The following is a 22,442-nucleotide window of genomic DNA, read 5'->3' as shown; positions in this document are numbered from 1 at the left end:
TTTGGACATCAATCGAGCGTCAAGCGGGCTCCTCAAAATCCAAATCTCGACCGAACTACCTGCCATGTTATTCGAACACATGGTCCCAACATAAAAACTCCACCCCACGACACACTATTTCTCATTTCTTGTCGGATTCTTCCATTCCCGCTTTGTTTTCCACCGTAGCCGGACATTTCTTCCTTTAAAATCGATGACGCCCATCTTACCTTTGCCACGGTGTTCTCTCTCCTTCACACCGTGATTCCCCACGGTTCGGCAAGGAGGAGTCCCCTGCCAACCAACCCGCTCTCCACCCTAAACCCCCTCTCTCTGCGTGTTCGTGTCGATTGAACACCTCCGTCAAGGCAATGAGGCATGCGCCGTCCGTGTGACATCCCCGAGTCAAGAAGTCAGATTCGATGTCTCGTGAGACATTACCACATTCTAACATACAGGTGAATGTCATGCATTAACACAAAACACAAATATGATGTCTGTTCTTGAGCATGCAACCGACACACCACCTTGTTTGTTATTAACCCTTGAAGCAAACAACCAATGCATTTACCTGTCTATTATAACAAAAAAATTATATGACTTGATGAAAAAAATATATGAATAGCCCGCTCATACAATTTCCTGCAAAGCGATCTCTAATGAAATGTAATTGAAAATATTTTCTAAAGTAAGAAATTATTCCGCTCACACAACAGTAACTAAACAAACCAACGCCAATCCACATCTCGCTTACGCTCAACCCTTAGGCCTCGTTCGGCTCTGGTGTTTTCTCACACCAAATACGCTTGGGGATTGGAGGGGATTTGGTGATCCCCTCCCCTCCACCAAATCCCCTCAACTCCCCAATAATCCCCCACCCCAGACCTTGTTTGGTACTAGAGTTTTCAGATAACTGCTGATAAGGTTTAAAACTAATATATCTAACCAGAAGGTGCATCATCAAAAAAATAAAATAGCAGACACCAAATGACATAACTTAGCAGACATCAAGGGGCATAAAATAACTGCTGATATGGTTTGGAACAGACACCAAATGACATAAAATAGCAGACATCAAGGGGCATCATCAAAGATCCGATGTCGACAATTTATTGAAACATCATGTCATCATCAATAGCAAACTGACTCCTCGGAGAAATGAAACATTCCATTTGTGCAACAAGTAGGCATTGAAAATAGAAAGCGACTCCCAAATAAGGTCAACCTAGTTTGCTTTATTTTACATGACATAAGATCAGCAGGAGGCTCAAAACGAGTGTTGGTAAAATGCCAGTTTATGAGATGAACCACTTTCTGGCAGATCTAAGGGGCTAACACCGACTGCGCTTTTCTTCATTGGGTGCTTGTTGCCAGTGCAACGATCTCATAGCTGCAGGCTGCGGAACAAAACAAAACAAACAACAGTCAATGTAACTGTCAAGTAGATCACCCATAATCAGAAAGCATATGTTTTTGATCTGCACACACATTGTTTCAAGGAGACGTAACATTGCTATCTAATGCTACACTACTGATGTTCATTCAAATTGTGTTTCCAGGTTAAGGGCAACCAGGCAGGACTGTTTCTTGGCTAGGCATCATCTGAACCATCTGCAAGTGCCAGAGATGGATCATACTCAACCCAGGGATGGGCATGGCAATGAACCTGTGCCTTTAGATAGCTCTACTTCACTTGTGCTCTGTTCTGCTGTTTATCTTAGTTTGATCCATGAGTACACTGAACATGGATGGATGGCTTGATTAACGAAGAGGACAACGGGTTGTTATTTTATCATATATTTTATCATAGAACAATGAACACGCAGTGTTGAACAATGAACCTAATTTTTGTACTACCACCACTGCTCCTGTAGATTTGACCACGTCGAGGTGGTCAGGTACAGATTTTTACAGATTTTACATGAGGTATATTACATATTTTTTTTAAATGATACGGTCAGGTACAGATTTTTACAAACTCTAACTTATAGTTGCAGCAATAAAAGCATCATCGTTTGCAAGTTTTATCACGAAAGAACCTACATTCGACGTTATGTTATTTTTTTTATGTTTTAAACTTGCGGATGGACCTTCTGGTTAGATATATTAGTTTGCAAAAGAATATGAGTTGAACCACTACCTCTACATGGTGAATCTAACTAAAGATATAACTTCTGCAAGTTTGATAAAACATAACGTCTAAAAGTTTAAAACTAACTAAAGATCTGAATTCTAGAGCATTCGACGTTATGTTATCAAACATAACATCGTTTGCAAAAGGATCTGAGTTGAACCACTGCCTCCACATGGTGAATCTCCCAAAATTTAACTAATATATCATAGAATTATATAACAAGGAAGTTATGTCTGCAAGTTTTATCAACTATCACAGAATTATAACAAGGAAGAGATGTAATATACCATCAACTATCACATAATTATATAACAAAGAAGTTATGTCTGCTACCTGTCTTGAACATAGCTCATGGGGACATTTGGCTCCGAAGCCACATAACAGCAGTATCTTTATCATCATCAGCGGCATTGATGAAAATCTCACGATTTGCAGCATCCTTGAAGACGTTGAATGCTTTGATCTTCTCGATGCGGGTCACATCCTCCATTTTTTTCAACACATCCATGCACTTGGTGATAGAGAATTCATGTAATTTTGTTGCATCTGCCTTTTCATTGGCCAAATATGTAGCTTCATCATCTACTTGCCTTTTCTTCAACTCTATATACTTCTATAATGCTCCAGCAATCACATCACCACTGTTCTTGCGCTTCTCCTTCTTGGGTTTCTTTTGGGGCATCTTTCCTGAACCAGCCATTGTACCAGCCATTGTACGACCCACTTCTTCACTTGGATTGACATCCTCCTTCCTATGTGCAACATCCATTTGATCCAGAATTTGCAAGTCATCTTCATCATGTTGCACTTGATTCATCATCTCCAAGTCATCACTTTCTTTTACTTCCTCAACCTCTATTTCATCTTCAAAGTCTTCGTCAATTTGTGATGGTTGTGCAATTGATGTGAAACTGTAGGTACCCTCAGCTGTATGCCCTGCAAAATGCATGTAAGTAACCAAACAATACGCAGAGTTAAGAGTTAAGAGGAAGCAACAAAGCATGTCGAAGATTGTCCCAAAGTTAAGAGTAACCAAACTTACCATCATAGAGTTCTCCTAGCGAGTCAAAGAGAGGAAAAGATTTCTTCTTGAATTTCCCGATACTTGGATATGACTACAAAGAACCAGAGTAATAGATGAGTATTAGCATGGTATAAATTTGTAACCATATCGAAGGGTAAAATTAAAGAACTTACAATCATCAGATTGTCCCAAAGGTCGGTGTCAGCTTCGATCATACATCTTTTGTCATCCCAGCGAACACCGCTTTGCTTTCGGGCTTCTTTTAACATCCTATATTCTCTTTTGAGCTCCTTCTCCTTATCTTGAATTTGAGACTTCGAGAACTTCACATGCTTGTGTTTTGCATGGAATTTTGTCACCATCAAGTTCCAAGTTTCCTTGCTCCATCCATTTTGCCCTCGGTGGTAAGGAGTATCGTGCTCCATAAGTATCTCCACCAGACCTTTTTCAAGTCCCAAACTCCATTGTGCTCTTTGTTTCACAACTACACAAGCCAATTAAAGCACAAGGTCTATTGGCTAAGTGTCTTCAATTAAAATACTATTGGTCTTGTACTGACAAAAAAGAATACCTTTTGGAGAACTCTTTTTGTTAACCTTTGGTGAATCCATTTTAACACCAAGAAGTCCTTTCTTTCTTAATAACGCAGCAGCCTGCGCCAAGTTGAAATTGGGAAATCCTTTTGCGTACATATCTGTTGAGATAAAACAAATTAACACACAAACTAAAGACACTTAATCATTTGAATTAGAAAAAGACAATTACATCCACAAACTTACAAAGAGTTAGTTATGTGGGAAATCATTCCACATTTGCATTGCAATTTCATCTCGCAAAGCATTGCCTTGGGTGTTATTCCCTTGGTAGTTATCATTATCATTGGGTAAATTGACAAAATCAGCCAGAGGTATGTTATCTGGTTGGTTTTTAAGCCATTCCTCATCACCAGCATGCAATTTGATGATGTTATGAAATATTGCGGTAGCTGCTGGAATCCTCGCTTGGTTCCTAATTGAATGTAATGTCCCGACATTGAGAATCGGGAATCGCTTCTTCAGAACTCCTAGGGTCCTTTCTACATGATTTCACAACAAAGCATGTCGAAGATTGTATACTTCTCTATGGTTTTGTGGACGATGGTGGCCATGCCCAAATTCATTCAAGTGATATCTCACACCCCGATACGGTGCAAGGAAGGATGTGGTGTTTGCGTAACCACCATCGACGAGGTAAAACTTTCCATCGGGTACTTTAAATCCAGAGTTCATTGCAGATCGAAGAACCCTAGCATCTGTTGCAGACCCTTCCCATCCACATGATATAAATGTGATCTTCAAGTCAAAATCACATGCAATCATTACGTTTTGGCTCAGGGTGCCCTTTCTATTTCGAAATGGTGCAGCACTCTCAGGCGCAATGGTAATAGGAACATGGAATCCATCGATAGCACCTATACAGTTCTGTAAAAAAAACAGATTTGCTAATTAACTTTTGAGATTTTAATGGAGAAAGGCAAAGAATTTTGTAAGTGTAAAGATAAGAACCTTGAAGTATGGATAGAATCGTTCATCGCTAGCAATTACTGGATGTGGTTCGTCAATGCGTGGAGGCTCCACAAAGCGAGTACATAGGGCAGGGATGATATCAAAGAACTCGTTGATGTACTCATGAAAGGTGGATCCACTATGCCTGAATTCCAGTTGCATATCTTCATATGATGAATTATGTGACAACATGTACAGGAAGAATGCTAACTTCTCCTCCACCTTGAGTCTTGTGTCTTTTATCAATTCTTTCCTTCTAAGATATGATGCTAAAGACTTAAAAATGTATGGTTCCATCCTAAAAGCTACCAAGCAATTTTTCACATGTCCTTCAAGAAGTTCGTCAACACGTTGCTTGCCATAAAGGATCGAGCTATGCCTTTGTTTTTTTTCACCCCGTCCTCTACTGTCCATTAAGTACAAGTGCAATAATGGAAGGATGAAAAGGACCATCTCATCATCATCTTCCTCTCTTCTCTTCCTAATATGATCTAGACCCCGTGACTTCATTTCAAAACTAATACTGAAGCAATCAAGAAACAATGACAAGAATTAGAAAGCTAACAAGAATTAGAGAGCTAACAACCCCTAGTAAATACAAGGCATACCAAACTTTGGCGTCTTAACGGGATCCCACGAAGGTGGCGGCTCGTCCACTCCCACTATAAACCAAGGCTCGGGTACCTATAAAGAAACAAAACTGTTGGTCTAAGGTATAAAAAAACAAAACAGCAACATAATTGAGAAAGCATGTGTCGACATGTAAATATATAGCATCTTCTCCGATTAAAAGAACAAATTCACAGAACAAATTCCAACTAGCAACACGATCCATATAATTATAACAACATTAGCACTTGACGATATCTACAGAGCAAGAGGTACAGAACCACCTTCCACTTTCAATACAGATGCGCTATAAAATTAATAATGCAAACAACACATGACCATGCACACAGTTCCACCACTTGTACATACACATTAATTCAATCACATCAAACTTTTCTGAAAGGGTCAGACAAATAAAATCTAGTATACTGTAATTGTTAGATGCAAGTTTCTGAACCATCATGAAGATATGAACAGTCACAACCAAAAAAAACTACTAGTACAACACAAGAATAATTCCCAGGACGATAGCATTCTGCATCAGCACAACCAACCCGCTGCATACAGGCCTCTGAATCTTAACTAGAATCTTACCATTCTGTTTTGCCCCTTTACATACAGGCCTCTGAATCTTAACTAGAAGCTGCACCCCTACCCGCTGCATCCTGTACCCACAACCCGCAATCAAAAGTTCGATTCCACAGCTGCTGCTGGTAAGTGCATCTTAACTAGAAGCGACACCCCAAAGCTTCTACTACTAACCGAAGGCAAGAACCTGATTTAAATGCTCGGAGCACCTACTACTAACCGAAGGCTTTCAAAGAATCATAGGAGCACCGGAGCACCTACTACTAACCGAAGGCTGTCAAAGAATCATAGGAGCACTGAGGGGAGGGGAGGGGTGAGGTGAAACCAGTCCATACCGGCGAAAATGACACGTTTTCGGAAGGATCTGCCGTCGGAGCGCGGACGGCAGCGGCAACGGAGGCCAAGAACCAACAGGCCTCGGCGCGGACGGCAGCGGCAGCGGCAACGACGACGTCAAGAGCCAAGAGGCCTCGGGATCTGAGGCAGCATCTGGCTCGGCTTGGATCCCGGCGGCGAACTACGGGAGGGAGGAGGGCGGAGGAGGCGGCGCCGTCACAGCCGGGGGAGAAATTTCACAAGGGTTAGGTCGCGTCTCCTCTCACACGAATACTGGAGGGTTTGGGGTGTAAATTTCGGGATGGGCCGGTCCAATACCGTGGTACCGAATGGGCCTGCTTGGAATTTTCGGGATTACTACACCGACCGGTAAAATACCCGTTAAAGCCTGCAAATACACCACAGCCGAACGAGGCCTTACTCTTATTCCGCTCAGACAAAAAATGGGTTATGAACATGAATGATTTCTACAAAGTTAGGGAATTAGAATATGTTTTTACGGTGCTACAAGGTTTCAGTTCATTTAAAAACAATAATACACTCTTAGAATGATTTTAAGCAGTCGGCAAGCTCGTAAAACTTAAAACGCCAAAAGACATTACTTGAATTAATATTCAAAGAGAGAATTATTAGATATGTACTGCATATACTATTATAAAGAATTATTAATCTGAGAGTTACCGTTTATTGATTAGGAATAAACAATATACAGCATCCGAATACTCTCCGCATTGGAATCATCAACTAACTCTGTTGGCAAACATAGGGGCCAGCAACTAATATAGCTAGGGACCTAATATATTCTATATAAAAAATCATATTCCTATTTGTAGTTTGCAGATGTAATAGAAGTATAAATGTCCATAGACACACTTAAGTGAAGCCGAAACCTCCCAAACGCATTTCTTGCACACATGACAGCTGAAAATTAACAATATATATACAAAATAGATGTAAGAATAAATTCCTGAACCTGGCTTATAAAAACTCTAACCTCTAATAGAGTACCCGTGCGTTGCTACGGGCTCATAATATGATCAAGTAGACATAAAAGTTTCATGTTGATGGTCAATTTTAATAACTGTCTCACAAAGACAATAGTATATGACTGATATTTGTTCAAATTGACCCTATTTATTATTTACTCCCATTGGCTCATTGATTTGAAGATGCAATCAAACTTAACTTTTACCCTCATATCGTGCAACATCAACTTGTGGACATACCTTTCATGATTATGGTACTACCCATATTTTACTTATAACACCACAAAATAGAAAACATGACTTTCCCACTCATAGATGTTGATGTCAGTGATATTTGCAGAATATGGTGAGAGAGGGCAGCACAAATGAACTCCTCGGTACTCTAAATATATTGTAGGGTTTCATATCTACAAAAAGGCCACCATCAGTAGTGCTCCGCAAAACTATCAAAATACAAGGGTATATATTTCAGTAGAAAAAATGAAAATACAAATTTAAATGTTGGACATACACTTTAACACAAGCTATATGTATATTGTTACATCAAAATGGAAGTCAAATGAAAGCATCTATAATTGTACATAGCAGGACCCTCATATAGCAATATGGCATGTCTAAGTATTGTTTTATAACTAAAATTTCCTTATATGTTCATAGGGACTGGATCCAAAGACCAATTCAGAATAGGGGTCACGTTGCAACTCAAAGCATGGAATCGATTGGCTTTCAAACTTACATGAGATTCTACACATAATTTTGCTATACATAGAATCTCATACATTAAGCCAGGAAATACAGTCAAGCTCAAGCGGGGATTAATAGCGCTGACCGGACTACCTAATCATACTACAAATGTCTAGCTCTGTTTGTCTCAGTGTTTCAGAGAGTCTCCTTAGGCCAAAAGGTATAGGAACACCACCACAAAAGGGTAATAAAACAAAGTATGAATTTGTTTTATACTCGTAGCACCAGAAAACATGACTTGCGGCTCATGGACGGTGAACTCAGACGATATTTACCATACTGGAATCAAAATGGCCTTTTAGTTACACAAGTCTTTATTTGTTTCATTGAGGATACTCTTGTAATATTAGAAATAGAGAAATCATGGTAAACAAATTCATACAATGATTTCAGGAAATAGAGAAATAGTGATTTTCCCGCATCCTTTCTATTTTTTGATGAAATAAAATAATCTTTGATCATATATTTAAAATATATATAATAGTATAACTATAACAGTAAAATTCTTAAAATAGAAAGATCTGAAGGTAAAAAAGAACACCGCCTGAACTTGCACCTTCAGTTTAAATGGGCGTGATACCCCAGAAACTATAGTTCACTATCATTGCTTGTTTGCTCTAGAGCATATGTACAGAGCACGACATAAATGTGTTTGATGACCACAAGTTAATAGAAAGACAAATCCAAGGTGTTGTCTAATCTTCATGTTTGTATGCGCGGACAAGTTGTAAGAATGGACTTTCACATTCACAGAATTACTGAACCAAGATTCAATTACAAATTATTTTTTCACGCATTCCATCAACTTCAATTAATGTTTGTTTAATCAATCAAACGTAGAGGGAGATCATGCTATAAAAGGCTGGGACCAATGTACAACAATCTCAAATAAAATTGTATAGGAACAGAAGTAGCGAATGCGTACCACAGATTGAAATTTCAGGAACAGTTGGTTTTAGACGTTGATTTCTTTAATGTAAAACCTCCTTAAAACAATCTTACGATATTCTCAGAAAAGGAAAAAATCTTATAGCATGATTCAATCGGACTACAACGAGTGATGTCTATACAATAAAGATTTAAATTGGTGTGCTAATCTAATCTACTTGGAGCAAAGGTTGAAGAACACCAAGTATCAAGTTTACTAATTCAATTGATTCTATAATAAATTTTCCAACATATTGACCGCATATTGTATTGTCTTCGCCACACTTCTTATTATTTTGCATATTGTCTGTTATAAACAGAGGAGAGCTATTAGGCTGATCATGTTTATACATCACACAGATTTGACGAGGGAGTGAATAACACTCTAAAAGGTTTGTTAAAAATCTTACCAGGAAATGCCACATATCATAAATAAACTGGTTCATCTAGTCAATCTGCAAGAATAAACAACATGGATTAACCGCTTCAGAGAAACACCACAACAATTCTTAACTCCCATGAATGATGTCTTTTTTTAGGGATGTCGCAGTTTATTTTCAGGGATGTGTCTGCATTTCTATTGTGAAGTAATTTCTTGCAGGGTACACCTGTGTAGCTAACATGTATTACGATATAACATTATTATCATCTAATACTAACTTCTATAATTTTCTCTGAGTCTCTCCTTGCAAAATGACAATACCGTTTCTAATATCACAACCAAACAATCTTTCCCCAGCTCCATGGGCGGTGTCACAAGAGCCATAGCTTGATGGCTAACGTCGCAAGAACAATAAATCGATGCTTGCATCACAAGATCCATATAGACCAATATTCGGGTCAAAGAGCACAAGGAAGGGGAGCAGAGAAGGAAACCAAGAGCACAAAAGGGGCATACACATGCTTTTTCATATACTAACTACTAACCAGTACTACAACCAATCATAAACAAATAACACAACTGGAGGGTCTGAGTTGCTGGGTGGTGCGGTAGTTATTTCTCTCCTTCAACTCATCAATCTTGGCTCTACTTTGGGCACAGTTAGTACCCGCGCTTCTATACCAATGGATGAAAGGAAAGGATGGAAATATCCTCCCAAATGTGTGCCAGGCAATGCAGTGGGTCCGGTATTGCCCATTCACTCGCTAAGATTCAAAATGTCTGTTTTTATTCATTCATTGTGAGCAATGATCATTTCTAATTTCCAAAAATATTATAAACATTTGAAGTCACAAATGATTAACAGGAACCAATGAATACAAATCCAAAAGATATAACAAAAAAAAGTATGTACCTATATAATATCATATGATCCTGATAAGCAAGTCCCATTCACCTCTTCGTCACTTCATGACAACTACATATAAGAGTAAGGCTCCAGTAAAATATATCCGTTTCAGATTTATGAGGCTATTTGATGCACCAATTATATGCAAATATATTAGATAAAAGATGACCAAGTTCCCAATTAATATTTGCACCAATTATATGTAGTTGTCATACGATCTGGCACAGAATTTTGAATTTCAAAGAAAGTTTGTGAAGATGAACCTCATTAACTCAAGGACCAAAAGATCGGCATGGGCGCTCCACTGATATGTGCACTCTGTCAGGTGGTGTGTGCGGTGAAGGTGTAACCCTCGAGCTGCTGAGGCAGGAGGCGGCGCAGTCCATCTGCGTCCACAATATCTGCTAAGAAGCATGCCTGACTACTCTTCTAGGAAAAAAATGGCACCCTCTTCTAGGAAAGAAACAGATATATGTGATATTGTTTTATGCCAAACAGAGCTACTCATCATAAACATTTCAGTGTAAACATACCATCGTGGAAAGATCTCCTAAATTCTCGCACTGCCTCGTTATTCATTACAACATCCCATACAGTCCTATCACATGACAAGGACATAACCATTTTCTGCAAAGTAGAGAAGAACTGTTCAGAAATTTGACAGTACCTCAAAACTTGGAGGCACAATAACACAATAGTGTTACAAGCAAACATGCAGTTTCGGAGCATATGAAAATAGGTTAGGCCTCATTCACTTGAACATTAGGGTCTCTTTGCAGTAGACGGAAGGCATCCAAAACATTCATATGCTCCCTGGTCAGAAGAGATGTTGAGTTGAGAACATATGCAGCAGGTTCGACCCAATCATCTGATCCCGATGAATTGCTTGATGAAGAATCCTCTGAGTTTGACAGCAATTAATGCTATTTGTTTATGAGTTTCATCTAAATCCACATCATAATAAGAACCCTCAAACACCCTGAAAACAAAACAGTAAATCGGTTAAATGGAGAGTGAGAGCAGAAACTGCATCTAAATGATCCCTTTCTAGCATAATGAGTTGTTGGATAAAAGTCTATAACACCTGTATTGAAATGAGTATCTCACAGATGCTGTCAGAAAACAACAAAACAATAGAAGCAATCATCAAAAGTAGAGAGATTTATCTTTTTCCTATTTAATTTAAAGGTACAAGCACCATCTGACCCTGATTGAAAGTTGCTCCGAGCAGTATTGCGGATCCTAACATCCTATAACGTCCCAGACAGCACATACCAGAGCCACTAATTAACATTCTAACCAAATCATGGATTCGTGGTTGTCTCATTTTGGTGGGCTTTCAATTTCAATACATGACTGAAAGTTCTAGTGTCTATCCGCGTAAGAATCAATGAAGTACTACACGATACTGGCCATGAGATCCATCCAATCATGGCAAAGAAACCAATCAGTACCATAAACAGTACGCCGACAAAACAACACGTTGTGGGAGTCGTTTTTGTCGTTGTGCACGATACGACAGAAGTCTGAAGTCTGGAACTGAATCGAATTCATATGAGCAATTTTAATTCATCAGGCCAATCGCCAACACATGGGAAGGGAGCACGAAAATGCGCATACAAATCCTCCAGTCCAATCTAAGCAAGGGAGCGAACGAGTGGGAGCAAAGGAATCTTACTCCTGGATGCTAGAGAAGGCGACGCGGACTTCGTCCCCGGTGGGCGGGGACCAGAACACAATCTTATAGTCGCTGTCCACCTCGGCGTCGCCGGCGCCCGGAGCCGCGGCGACGACCTCCTCCCAGTCGTCCTCCCCGTCCCGGCGGAGTGTGCTGGACTCCCAGCTCGCTGCGGCCGAGACAGCGGATGGCGGGGGCGGCGAGGTGGCCCGCAGGAGCATGCCGCCGCGCAAGAGTAGGCCATCTGCGTCCACCATACTGCTCGGATGGTCGCGACGGACACGCGCACCGAGGGGCGGCACTGGCGGCGGCCTTCGAGCGGCCGGACGCGCGCAGTAGGGACGGCGACGGAGCAGGAGATGGTAGCGGGGGCGTCGGAGCAGGAGATGGGGGCGGGGGCGGTGGCGGATGGAACCCTAGCATAGGGTCGGGACTGGGAGGAAGAGATGGAGGGCAGGGCGCACGGGCGGGTGGGATGCGAGAACGAAAAAAAACCGGTGATGAAAAAAAACGATGGACGAAAATTAACCGGTGAGATCCGGCTACCAACTGCCCTTTTAAAAAATACAGTCAAGCTCAAGCGGGGATTAGTAGCGCTGACTAGACTACCTAATCATACTCCAAATGTCTAGCTTTGTTTGTCTCAGTGTTTCAGAGAGTCTCCTTAGACCAAAAGGTATAGGAACACCACCACAAAAGGGTAATAAAACAAAGTATGAACTTGTTTTATACGGGTAGCACCAGAAAACATGACTTGCGGCTCATGAACGGTGAACTCAGACGATATTTACCATACTGGAAGCAAAATGGCCTTTTAGTTACACAAGTCTTTATTTGTTTCATTGATGATACTCTTGTAATATTAGAAATAGATAAATCATGGTAAACAAATTCATACAATGATTTCAGGAAATAGAGAAATAATGATTTTCCCGCATCCTTTCTATTTTTTTATGAAATAAAATAATCTTTGATCATATATTTTAAAAATATATATAATAGTATAACTATAACAGTAAAATTCGTAAAATAGAAAGATCTGAAGGAAAAAAAAAAACACCGCCTGAACTTGCACCTTCAGTTTAAATGGGCGTGATACCCCAGAAACTATAGTTCACTATCATTGCTTGTTTGCTCTAGAGCATATGTACAGAGCACGACATAAATGTGTTTGATGACCACAAGTTAATAGAAAGACCAATCCAAGGTGTTGTCTAATCTTTATGTTTGTATGCGCGGACAAGTTGTAAGAATGGACCTTCACATTCACAGAATCACTGAACCTAGATTCAATTACAAATTATTTTTCACGCATTCCATAAACTTCAATTAATGTTTATTTAATCAAGCAAACGTAGAGGGAGATGATGCTATAAAAGGTTGGGACCGATGTACAACAATCTCAAATAAATTGTATAGGAACAAAAGTAGTGAATGCGTACCACAGATTGAAATTTCAGGAACAATTGGTTTTAGACGTTGATTTCTTTAATGTAAAACCTCCTTAAAACAATCTTACGATATTCTCAAAAAAGGAAAAAAAATCTTATAGTATGATTCAATCGGACTACAACGAGCGATGTCTATACAATAAAGATTTAAATTGGTGTGCTAATCTAATCTACTTGGAGCAAAGGTTGAAGAACACCAAGTATCAAGTTTACTAATTCAATTGATTATATAATAAATTTTCCAACATATTGACAGCATATTGTATTGTCTTCGCCACACTTCTTATTATTTTGCATATTGTCTGTTATAAACAGAGGAGAGCGATTAGGCTGATCATGTTTATACATCACACAGATTGATGAGGGAGTGAATAACACTCTAAAAGGTTTGTTAAAAATCTTACCAGAAAATGCCACATATCATAAATAAACTAGTTCATCTAGTCAATCTGCAAGAATAAACAACATGGATTAACTGCTTCAAAGAAACACCACAACAATTCTTAACTCCCATGAATGATGTCTTTTTTTAGGGATGTCGCGGTTTATTTTCAGGACGTGCCTGCATTTCTATTGTGAAGTAATTTCTTGCAGGGTACACCTGTGTAGATAACATGTATTCCGATATAACATTATTATCCTCTAATACTAACTTCTATAATTTTCTCTGAATCTCTCCTTGGAAAATGACAATACCGTCTCTAATATCACAACCAAACAATCTTTCCCCAGCTCCATGGGTGGTGTCACAGGAGCCATAGCTTGATGGCTGACGTCGCAAGAACAATAAATCGATGCTTGCATCACAAGATCTATATAGACCAATATTCGGGTCAAAGAGCACAAGGAAGGGGAGCAGAGAAGGAAACCAAGAGCACAAAAGGAGCATACACATGCTTTTTCATATACTAACTACTAACCAGTACTACAACCAATCATAAACAAATAACACAATTGGAGGGTCTGAGTTGCTGGGTGGTGCGGTAGTTATTTCTCTCCTTCAACTCATCAATCTTGGCTCTACTTTGAGCACAGTTAGTACCCGCGCTTCTATACCAATGGATGTAAGGAAAGGATGGAAATATCCTCCCAACTGTGTGCGAGACAATGTAGTGGGTCCAGTATTGCCCATTCACTCGCTGAGATTCAAAATGTCCGTTTTTATTCATTCATTGTCAGCAATGATCATTTCTAATTTCCAAAAATATTAAAAACATTTGAAGTCACAAATGATTAACAGGAACCAATGAATACAAATCCAAAAGATATAACAAAAAAAAGTACATACCTATATAATATCATATGATCCTGATAAGCAAGTCCCATTCACCTCTTCGTCACTTTATGACAACTACATATAAGAGTAAGGCTCGTGTAAAATATATCCGTTTCAGATTTATGAGGCTATTTGATGCACCAATTATATGCAAATATATTAGATAAAAGATGACCAAGTTCCCAATTAATACTTGCACCAATTATATGTAGTTGTCATACAATCTGGCACCAAATTTTGAATTTCAAAGAAAGTTTGTGAAGATGAACCTCATTAAGTCCAGGACCAAAAGGTCGGCATGGACGCTCCACTGATATGTGCACTCTGTCAGGTGGTGTGTGCGGTGAAGGTGTAACCCTTGAGCTGCTGAGGCGGGAGGCAGCACAGTCCATCTACGTCCACAATATCTGCTAAGAAGCATGCCTGACTACTCTTCTAGGAAAAAAATGGCACCCTCTTCTAGGAAGGAAATAGATATATGTGATATTGTTTTATGCCAAACAGAGCTGCTCATCATAAACATTTCAGTGTAAACATACCATCGTGGAAACATCTCCTAAATTCTCGCACTGCCTCGTTATTCATTACAGCATCCCATACAGTCGTATCACATGACAAGGACATAACCATTTTGTGCAAAGTAAAGAAGAACTGTTTAGAATTTTGACAGTACCTCAAAACTTGGAGGCACAATAACACAATAGTGTTACAAGCAAACATGCAGTTTCGGAGCATATGAAAATAGGTTAGGCCTCATTCACCTGAACATTAGGGTCTCTTTGAAGTAGATGGAAGGCATCCAAAACATTCATATGCTCCCTGGTCAGAAGAGATGTTGAGTTGAGAACATATGCAGCAGGTTCGACCCAATCATCTGATCCCGGTGAATTGCTTGATGAAGAATCCTCTGAGTTTGACAACAATGCTATTTGTTTATGAGTTTCATCTGAATCCACATCATAATAAGAACCCTCAAACACCCTGAAAACAAAACATTAAATCGGTTAAAAGGAGAGTGAGAGCAGAAACTGCATCTAAATGATCCCTTTTGAGTATAATGAGTTGTTGGATAAAAGTCTATAACATCTGTATTGAAATGAGTATCTCACAGATGCTGTCAGAAAACAACAACACAACAGAAGCAATCATCAAAAGTAGAGAGATTTATCTTTTTCCTATTTAATTTAAAGGTACAAGCACCATCTAAACCTGATTGAAAGTTGCTCCGAGCAGTATTGCGGATCCTAACATCCTATAACGTCCCAGACAGCACATAGCCAGAGCCACTAATTAACATTCTAACCAAATCATGGATTCGTGGTTGTCTCATTTTGGTGGGGTTTCAATTTCAATACATGACTGAAAGTTCTAGCGTCTATCCGCGTAAGAATCAATGAAGTACTACATGATACTGGCCATGAGATCCATCCAATCATGGCAAAGAAACCAGTCAGTACCATAAACAGTACGCCGACAAAACAACACGTAGTAGGAGTCATTTTTGTTGTTGTGCACGATACTACAGGAGTCTGAAGTCTGGAACTGAATCGAATTCATATGAGCAATTTTAATTCGTCAGGCCAATCGCCAACACATGTGAAGGGAGCACGAAAACGCGCATACAAATCCTCCAGTCCAATCTAAGCAAGGGAGCGAACGAGTGGGAGCAAAGGAATCTTACTCCTGGATGCTAGAGAAGGCGGCGCGGACTTCGTCCCTGGTGGGCGGGGACCAGAACACAATCTTATAGTCGCTGTCCACCTCGGCGTCACCGGGGCCCGGAGCCGCGGCGGCGACCTCCTCCCAGTTGTCCTCCCCGTCCCGGCGCAGTGTGCGGGACTCCCATCTCGCTGCGGCCGAGACGGCGGAGGGCGGGGCGGCGAGGTGGCCCGCAGGAGCATGACGCCGCGCAAGAGTAGTCCATCTGCGTCCACAATACTTCTCGGATGGTTGCGACGGACACGCGCACCGAGGGGCGGCACTGGCGGCGGCCTTCGAGCGGCCAGACGCGCGCGCAGTAGGGACGGCGACGGAGCAGGAGATGGTGGCGGGGGCGTCGGAGCAGGAGATGGGGGCGGGGGCGGCGGCGGATGGAACCCTAGCATAGGGTCGGGACTGGGAGGAAGAGATGGAGGGCAGGGCGAACGGGCGGGTGGGATGCGAGGACGAAAAAAAAGCGGTGACAAAAAAAACGATGGACGAAAATTAACCGGTGAGATCCGGCTACCAACTGCCCTTTTAGAAGTAGAGATTAATAGGATGCAGTAGGCACTTATATATGGGTACAAGATGGGCCTCTACCTCAACTATACAAGGAATTAGGAGTTGGGCCCTATGACACAATATACATGCACAAATATATATTCAACACCGCCCGCAGTTGAAGCGTCACCGGAGACACAGAGACTCAAACGAAACTCCTCGAAGGTGAAAGTAGGCAGTCCCTTAGTCATCACATCGATGAACTGTTGTGCGGTTAGAACATGGAGAACCCGGATGTGACCAAGGGCGACCTGTTCGCGCACAAATTGGATATCAAGCTCGATGTGCTTCGTCCGGCGATGATGAACGGGGTTGGCGGAAAGATACATAACAGAGACGTTGTCACAGTAGACAACCGTGGCCTTGGTAACACCGTGATGAAACTCGTATAGAAGCTGTCGAAGGTAGGAACACTCGGCAACTGCGTTAGCCACTGCTCGGTACTTGGCCTCCACGCTTGAGCGCGAAACGGTTGGTTGCCGTTTGGACGATCATGAGAGAAGTGAAGGACCAAGATAGACGCAATAGCCGTACGTGGAGCGTTGTGTGTCAGGACAGCCAGCCCAATCAACATCAGAATAAGCCACCGGATCCAAAGAGAGAGATGCCGTAAGTGTGAGTCCAAGGGACATCGTGCCACGAATATACAGGGGAATCCGTTTCGCGAGCGTCCAGCGGGAATCACGAGGAGCGTGCATATGAAGGCACGCCTGCTGCACAACATACTGCAAGTCCGGTCTGGTGAGTGCCAGATACTGAAGAGCACCAACAATGGAGCGATAGAATGGAGCATCCGACGCCAGGGAACCCTCCTGCGCAGAAACCTTGGCCTTCATGTCAATAGGAGTAGCGATAGGGTGACAGTTGAGCATACCAGCGCACTCAAGCAGCTCATGCGCATACTTCTGCTGATGAAGAAAGAAGCTGTCAGGTCGCCGAACAACCTCAATGCCAAGGAAGTAATGAAGAACCCCAAATCCTTGATAGAAAACTCGTTACGCAGCCGCAGAGTAATATGTTGAAGAAGAGTCGCGGAAGAGGCCGTGAGGATGATGTCATCGACATATAGTAGCAAGTAAGTAGTTGTCTCATCGTGGTGGAGCACAAACAAGAAAGCGTCCGAGCGAGTAACACAGAAGCCCAGTGTTTAGCGAAAACCGGCAATTCGCTGGTTCTAGGCACGTGGAGCTTTCTTAAGGCCGTAGAGAGACCGGGACAACAAGCACACATGACTGGGATGAGTGGCATCGATGAAACCAGTGGGTTGCTCACAGTAAACCTGCTCAGCAAGGTGACCATGAAGGAAGGCGTTGGAGACATCCATCTAGTGAACAGGCCAGTCACGAGAAACCGCTAACTGGAGAACAGTGCGGATCGTGTCTGGTTTAACAACCGGCAAAAATGTCTCGGTGAAGTCAACACCAACTCACTGAGGGAAACCACGGACCACCCAGGGAGCCTTGTAGCGCTCAAGAGTGCCATCGGTGCGAGTCTTATGGCTAAATACCCACTTGCCGCTGATGACATTGGTGCGAGGAGGCCGCGGAACCAAAGTCCAAGTGCGCTTCCGCTGAAGGTGTCAAATTCTTCCTGCATCGCAGCCATCCAGTGAGGATCATGGAGTGCGGCCCGCACAGAAACAGGAAGTGGTGACGACTCGGAGTTGGATACTGCAAGAAGGTACTCGTTGCTGGAGTACTGCAGGCTCGGTCGGTGAACACCGACCCTAGTCCGTGTCATGGGGCCAGCTGTCGAGGGGCCGACTGTCAATGTGCCAGTTGTAGGGGAGCCGACTATAGAGGAGCCGACTGCAGAGACACTACTAGGGAAATGCTTATAGACAGAACCTTAGTAGTAGCGCTGGAAAAAAGAAAATGTTGCTGCTAATTAGCAGTAGCGCTGGTCCAGTTAAGCGCTACAATTAACACCTTTGTAGTAGCGGTGCTTATCAAAAATACGCTACTACTATGTGGGACCAGACGATGCCACCGACGGTAGCTGTAGTAGAAGCGTTGCCCAAAATCCAGCGCTAGTGCTAAGTGTTTAGCGGTAGCGCTTTATTTTGCAGCACCGCTCCTGCTAGTGGGCCCCACTTAGTAGTAGCGCTCGCATGTGGCAAGCACTACCACTAATAGCATAGCAGCATCACTTTTTGGTATGCAGCACTACTGCTAGTTGCGGCTGGTGCCACCTTTTTACCCCTCCCCTCTTCTCCCCCACTTTGACTTCTCTCCCCCTCCTTTCCCCTCTCCACTCTCCACACCATTGTTGCTCTTATTCTCTATTCCTCCTACCTCTCTTCTCTCCTCATTAATGTCCCCCTACACCATAACTCTCTTTCATAAATGGCCTCTCTCACATCTCTCTTTGTCCTACCTCTCTTCCTCTCCCCATTAATGCCCCCCTCCACCATAACTCTCTCTCCATTAGTTAGATAGCTAGATTCACCTCTCCTCCCCAACAACTAGATCTAGCTAGCTATTTAGCCATCCATGCGTGTGCTTTTGATCGGTCTCTCTCATCATCTCTCTCGATCGGTCTCACTCATCATCTCTCTCGATCGGTCTCTCTCGGGAGATATATAGGTGAGTAAAAAAGTTGTTCATTTAAAGAATGGGAATCTGTGTGTGAATGAGAATATGTGTGTTTGGGATATATATATGGAGAGATTTGTGCGAGTGTGACATGCCCTCAAGTTGCTTATGTTTTGCCAAAATGTCGATTTATTTCTGTTTCGATGAATTTCGAGCAAACTCAATATGTCCTATTTTTAGGCAAGGTCATGCCAAAATTTTATATGACTTTGAAGCATGCATGCATTATTTATTTTATAACCCTTTTGCTTGCTATACCGTGCAGTCGGTCATGAAGGTGAGTGGATGGAAGGTGGAGCGGTACATGCAATCCGCGATGATGGACATGTATTCAAATAATCGGACTAGGATTAGATGTCCGTGTGCAAGATGCAAGGAAGGAGTCCTTTTGGACCCTTTTGATCGTTGCACTTTGAAGGCGCACCTGCTGATGAATGGTTTCATGGATTGCTATACTCAGTGGATAAGTGAAGAAGATGATGATGACGAGGACGTCCAAATGGCGGGGAATAACGACATGGGGCTAGACGAAGAGATGACCGATCGACACGAAGACTATGGTGCCGGACATGGCGGGCGGGGGGGGGGGATGACGGCAGCGGAGAAGATTCCAGACACGGCGAAGTAGAGTCCGGACATGGTGGAGAAGAGGCGGTGGTGATGCCGCAGTCTTCGACGCTACTAAGTGCAGTCGTGCAAGACCCTCATGTTCAAGACGTCCTTCGCAAGAGCAAGAATAGGGAGAGAGGTGCTTCTAGAGAGGAGGCCAAGCTGCCTCAACTTGAAGTGGACACGAGGACTCCATTGTATCACGGTTGCGATCCCGAGGTGACCCACTTGAGTTTCACGCTCGGACTTCTAAAGACGAAGGCCAAAAAAATGGACAAACAAAATCCTCGATGAGCATTTGAAGTATCTACATAATAAAGTTCTTCTTGCGGGGAACCTGTGTCCTAGTAGTGGCGAGGAGGCCAAGAAAAATGTTTTCCCTTTTGATTTGCCGCACATTAGGTTCCACGCATGCATCAACGATTGCATCATTTATCGGGGGGAGCACGTGGAAAAAACCAACTGTCCAGTGTGCAATGCTTCTCGATACAAGACATTAGGAAAGAAAGCTCCTCAGAAAGTTGTATGGTACTTTCCGATCACTCCCCGTCTACAGCGGTATTCCATAGATCCTAAGTAAGTAAAGCTCATGCGCTGGCACCCGGAGAGGAAGAAGCCCGACGATGGAGATGATCCGAGGCTGAGACACCTCATAGATGGTAGCCAGTGGAGAGCATTCAACACCGTATATGGATTTGCTAAAGAAGATCCAAGGAACATCGTGCTTGCTGCGAGTACCGATGGCATGAATCTGTTTGGAAACGAGACCACCAACCACAACACATGGCCCGTGTTTGTATGGATGTACAACCTCCCCCCATGGAAGTGCATGAAGACAAAGTACATACGCATGTGCATGCTGATTCAAGGGCCGAAACAGTCGGGAAATAGTATTAACCTGTATATGGGGGTTCTGCAAGAGGAGCTAGACACGTTATGGAAATCACCGACATGGACATGGGACGCCAGCAAAGGAGATTATTCCATATGAGAGCCGCGCTGATGACGACGGTGCACGACTATCTCGGTTACCGGTACACCTCAAGCCAGGTGTCCCAGGGATACTATGGATGCACGAGGTGCATGGATGATACAACATCTCAGCAGCTTACGTCAACGAAAGATGGCGGGTGATGTCTACTATGCAACCTTCTCCTTGTAGACGTTGTTGGGCCTCCAAGTGCAGAGGGTTGTAGGACAGTAGCAATTTTCCCTCAAGTGGGTGACCTAAGGTTTATCAATCTGTGGGAGGCGTAGGATGAATATGGTCTCTCTCAAGCAACCCTGCAACCAAATAACAAAGAGTCTCTTGTGTCCCCTACACACCTAATACAATGGTAAGTTGTATAGGTGCACTAGTTCGGCGAAGAGATGGTGATACAAGTGCAATATGGATGGTAGATATAGGTTTTTGTAATCTGAAATTACAAAAACAGCAAGGTAACAAATGGTAAAAGTGAGCACGAACGGTATTGCAATGTGTGGAAACAAGGCCTAGGGTTCATACTTTCACTAGTGAAGTTCTCTCAACAATGATAACATAATTGGATCATATAACTAGCCCTCAACATGCAACAAAGAGGCACTCCAAAGTCACTAATAGCGGGGAACAAACGAAGAGATTATTGTCGGGTACGAAACCACCACAAAGTTATTCTTTCTGATCGATCTATTCAAGAGTCCGTAGTAAAATAACACGAAGCTATTCTTTCCGTTCGATCCATCATAGAGTTCGTACTAGAATAACACCTTAAGATACATATCAACCAAGACCCTAATGTCACCTAGATACTCCATTGTCACCTCAAGTATCCGTGGGCATGATTATACGATATGCATCACATAATCTCAGAATCATCTATTCAACCAACACATAGAACTTCAAAGAGTGCCCCAAAGTTTCTACCGGAGAGTCAAAACGTGTGCCAACCCCTATGCATAGGTTCCCAATGTCACGAACCCGCAAGTTGATCACCAAAACATACATCGAGTACTCACATGAATCAAACGTGTGCCAACCCATATGCATAGGTTCCCAATGTCACAAACCCGCAAGTTGATCACAGCAGATAGACACGTGCAAGACATACATCAAGTGTTCTCAAAGACTCAATCCGATAAGATAACTCCAAAGAGGAAACTCAATTCATTACAAGAAGGAGAGGGGGAAGAACATCATAAGATCCAACTATAGTAGCAAAGCCCATGGTACATCGAGATCAAGACATCTCAAGAACACGAGAGAGAGAGAGAGATCAAACACATAGCTACTGGTACATACCCTCAGCCCCGAGGGAGAACTACTCCCTCCTCGTCATGGAGCGCCGGGATGATGAAGATGGCCACCGGAGATGGATTCCCCCTCCGACAGGGTGCCAAAGCAGGCTCCAGATTGGTTTTAGGTGGCTACAG

At 42.4% G+C, this 22,442-nt stretch overlaps 1 protein-coding gene and 1 pseudogene across 1 annotated transcript; both read right to left on the bottom strand.

The window, feature by feature from the left end:
- Positions 1-1,063: 1,063 nt before the first annotated feature.
- LOC123399532 lies at positions 1,064-6,448 on the bottom strand. Its single transcript, XM_045093930.1, has 7 exons — positions 6,214-6,448; positions 5,290-5,365; positions 3,709-3,831; positions 3,311-3,621; positions 3,156-3,228; positions 2,447-3,049; positions 1,064-1,376 (listed from the first exon to the last, which is right to left on the bottom strand). Exons 3-6 carry the CDS (start codon positions 3,827-3,829, stop codon positions 2,727-2,729), a joined length of 828 nt encoding a protein of 275 aa, XP_044949865.1. The 5' UTR covers positions 3,830-3,831; positions 5,290-5,365; positions 6,214-6,448; the 3' UTR covers positions 1,064-1,376; positions 2,447-2,726.
- A 4,603-nt stretch (positions 6,449-11,051) lies between these two features.
- LOC123399531 lies at positions 11,052-16,715 on the bottom strand (annotated as a pseudogene).
- Between the last annotated feature and the right edge of the window lie 5,727 nt (positions 16,716-22,442).

This window comes from Hordeum vulgare, chromosome 5H, assembly GCF_904849725.1.
Source record: "Hordeum vulgare subsp. vulgare chromosome 5H, MorexV3_pseudomolecules_assembly, whole genome shotgun sequence".
Taxonomy (NCBI): Eukaryota; Viridiplantae; Streptophyta; class Magnoliopsida; order Poales; family Poaceae; genus Hordeum; species Hordeum vulgare.
The sequence above is the reverse complement of the archived record's forward strand: the minus strand, read 5'-3'. Positions and strand labels throughout refer to the sequence as shown.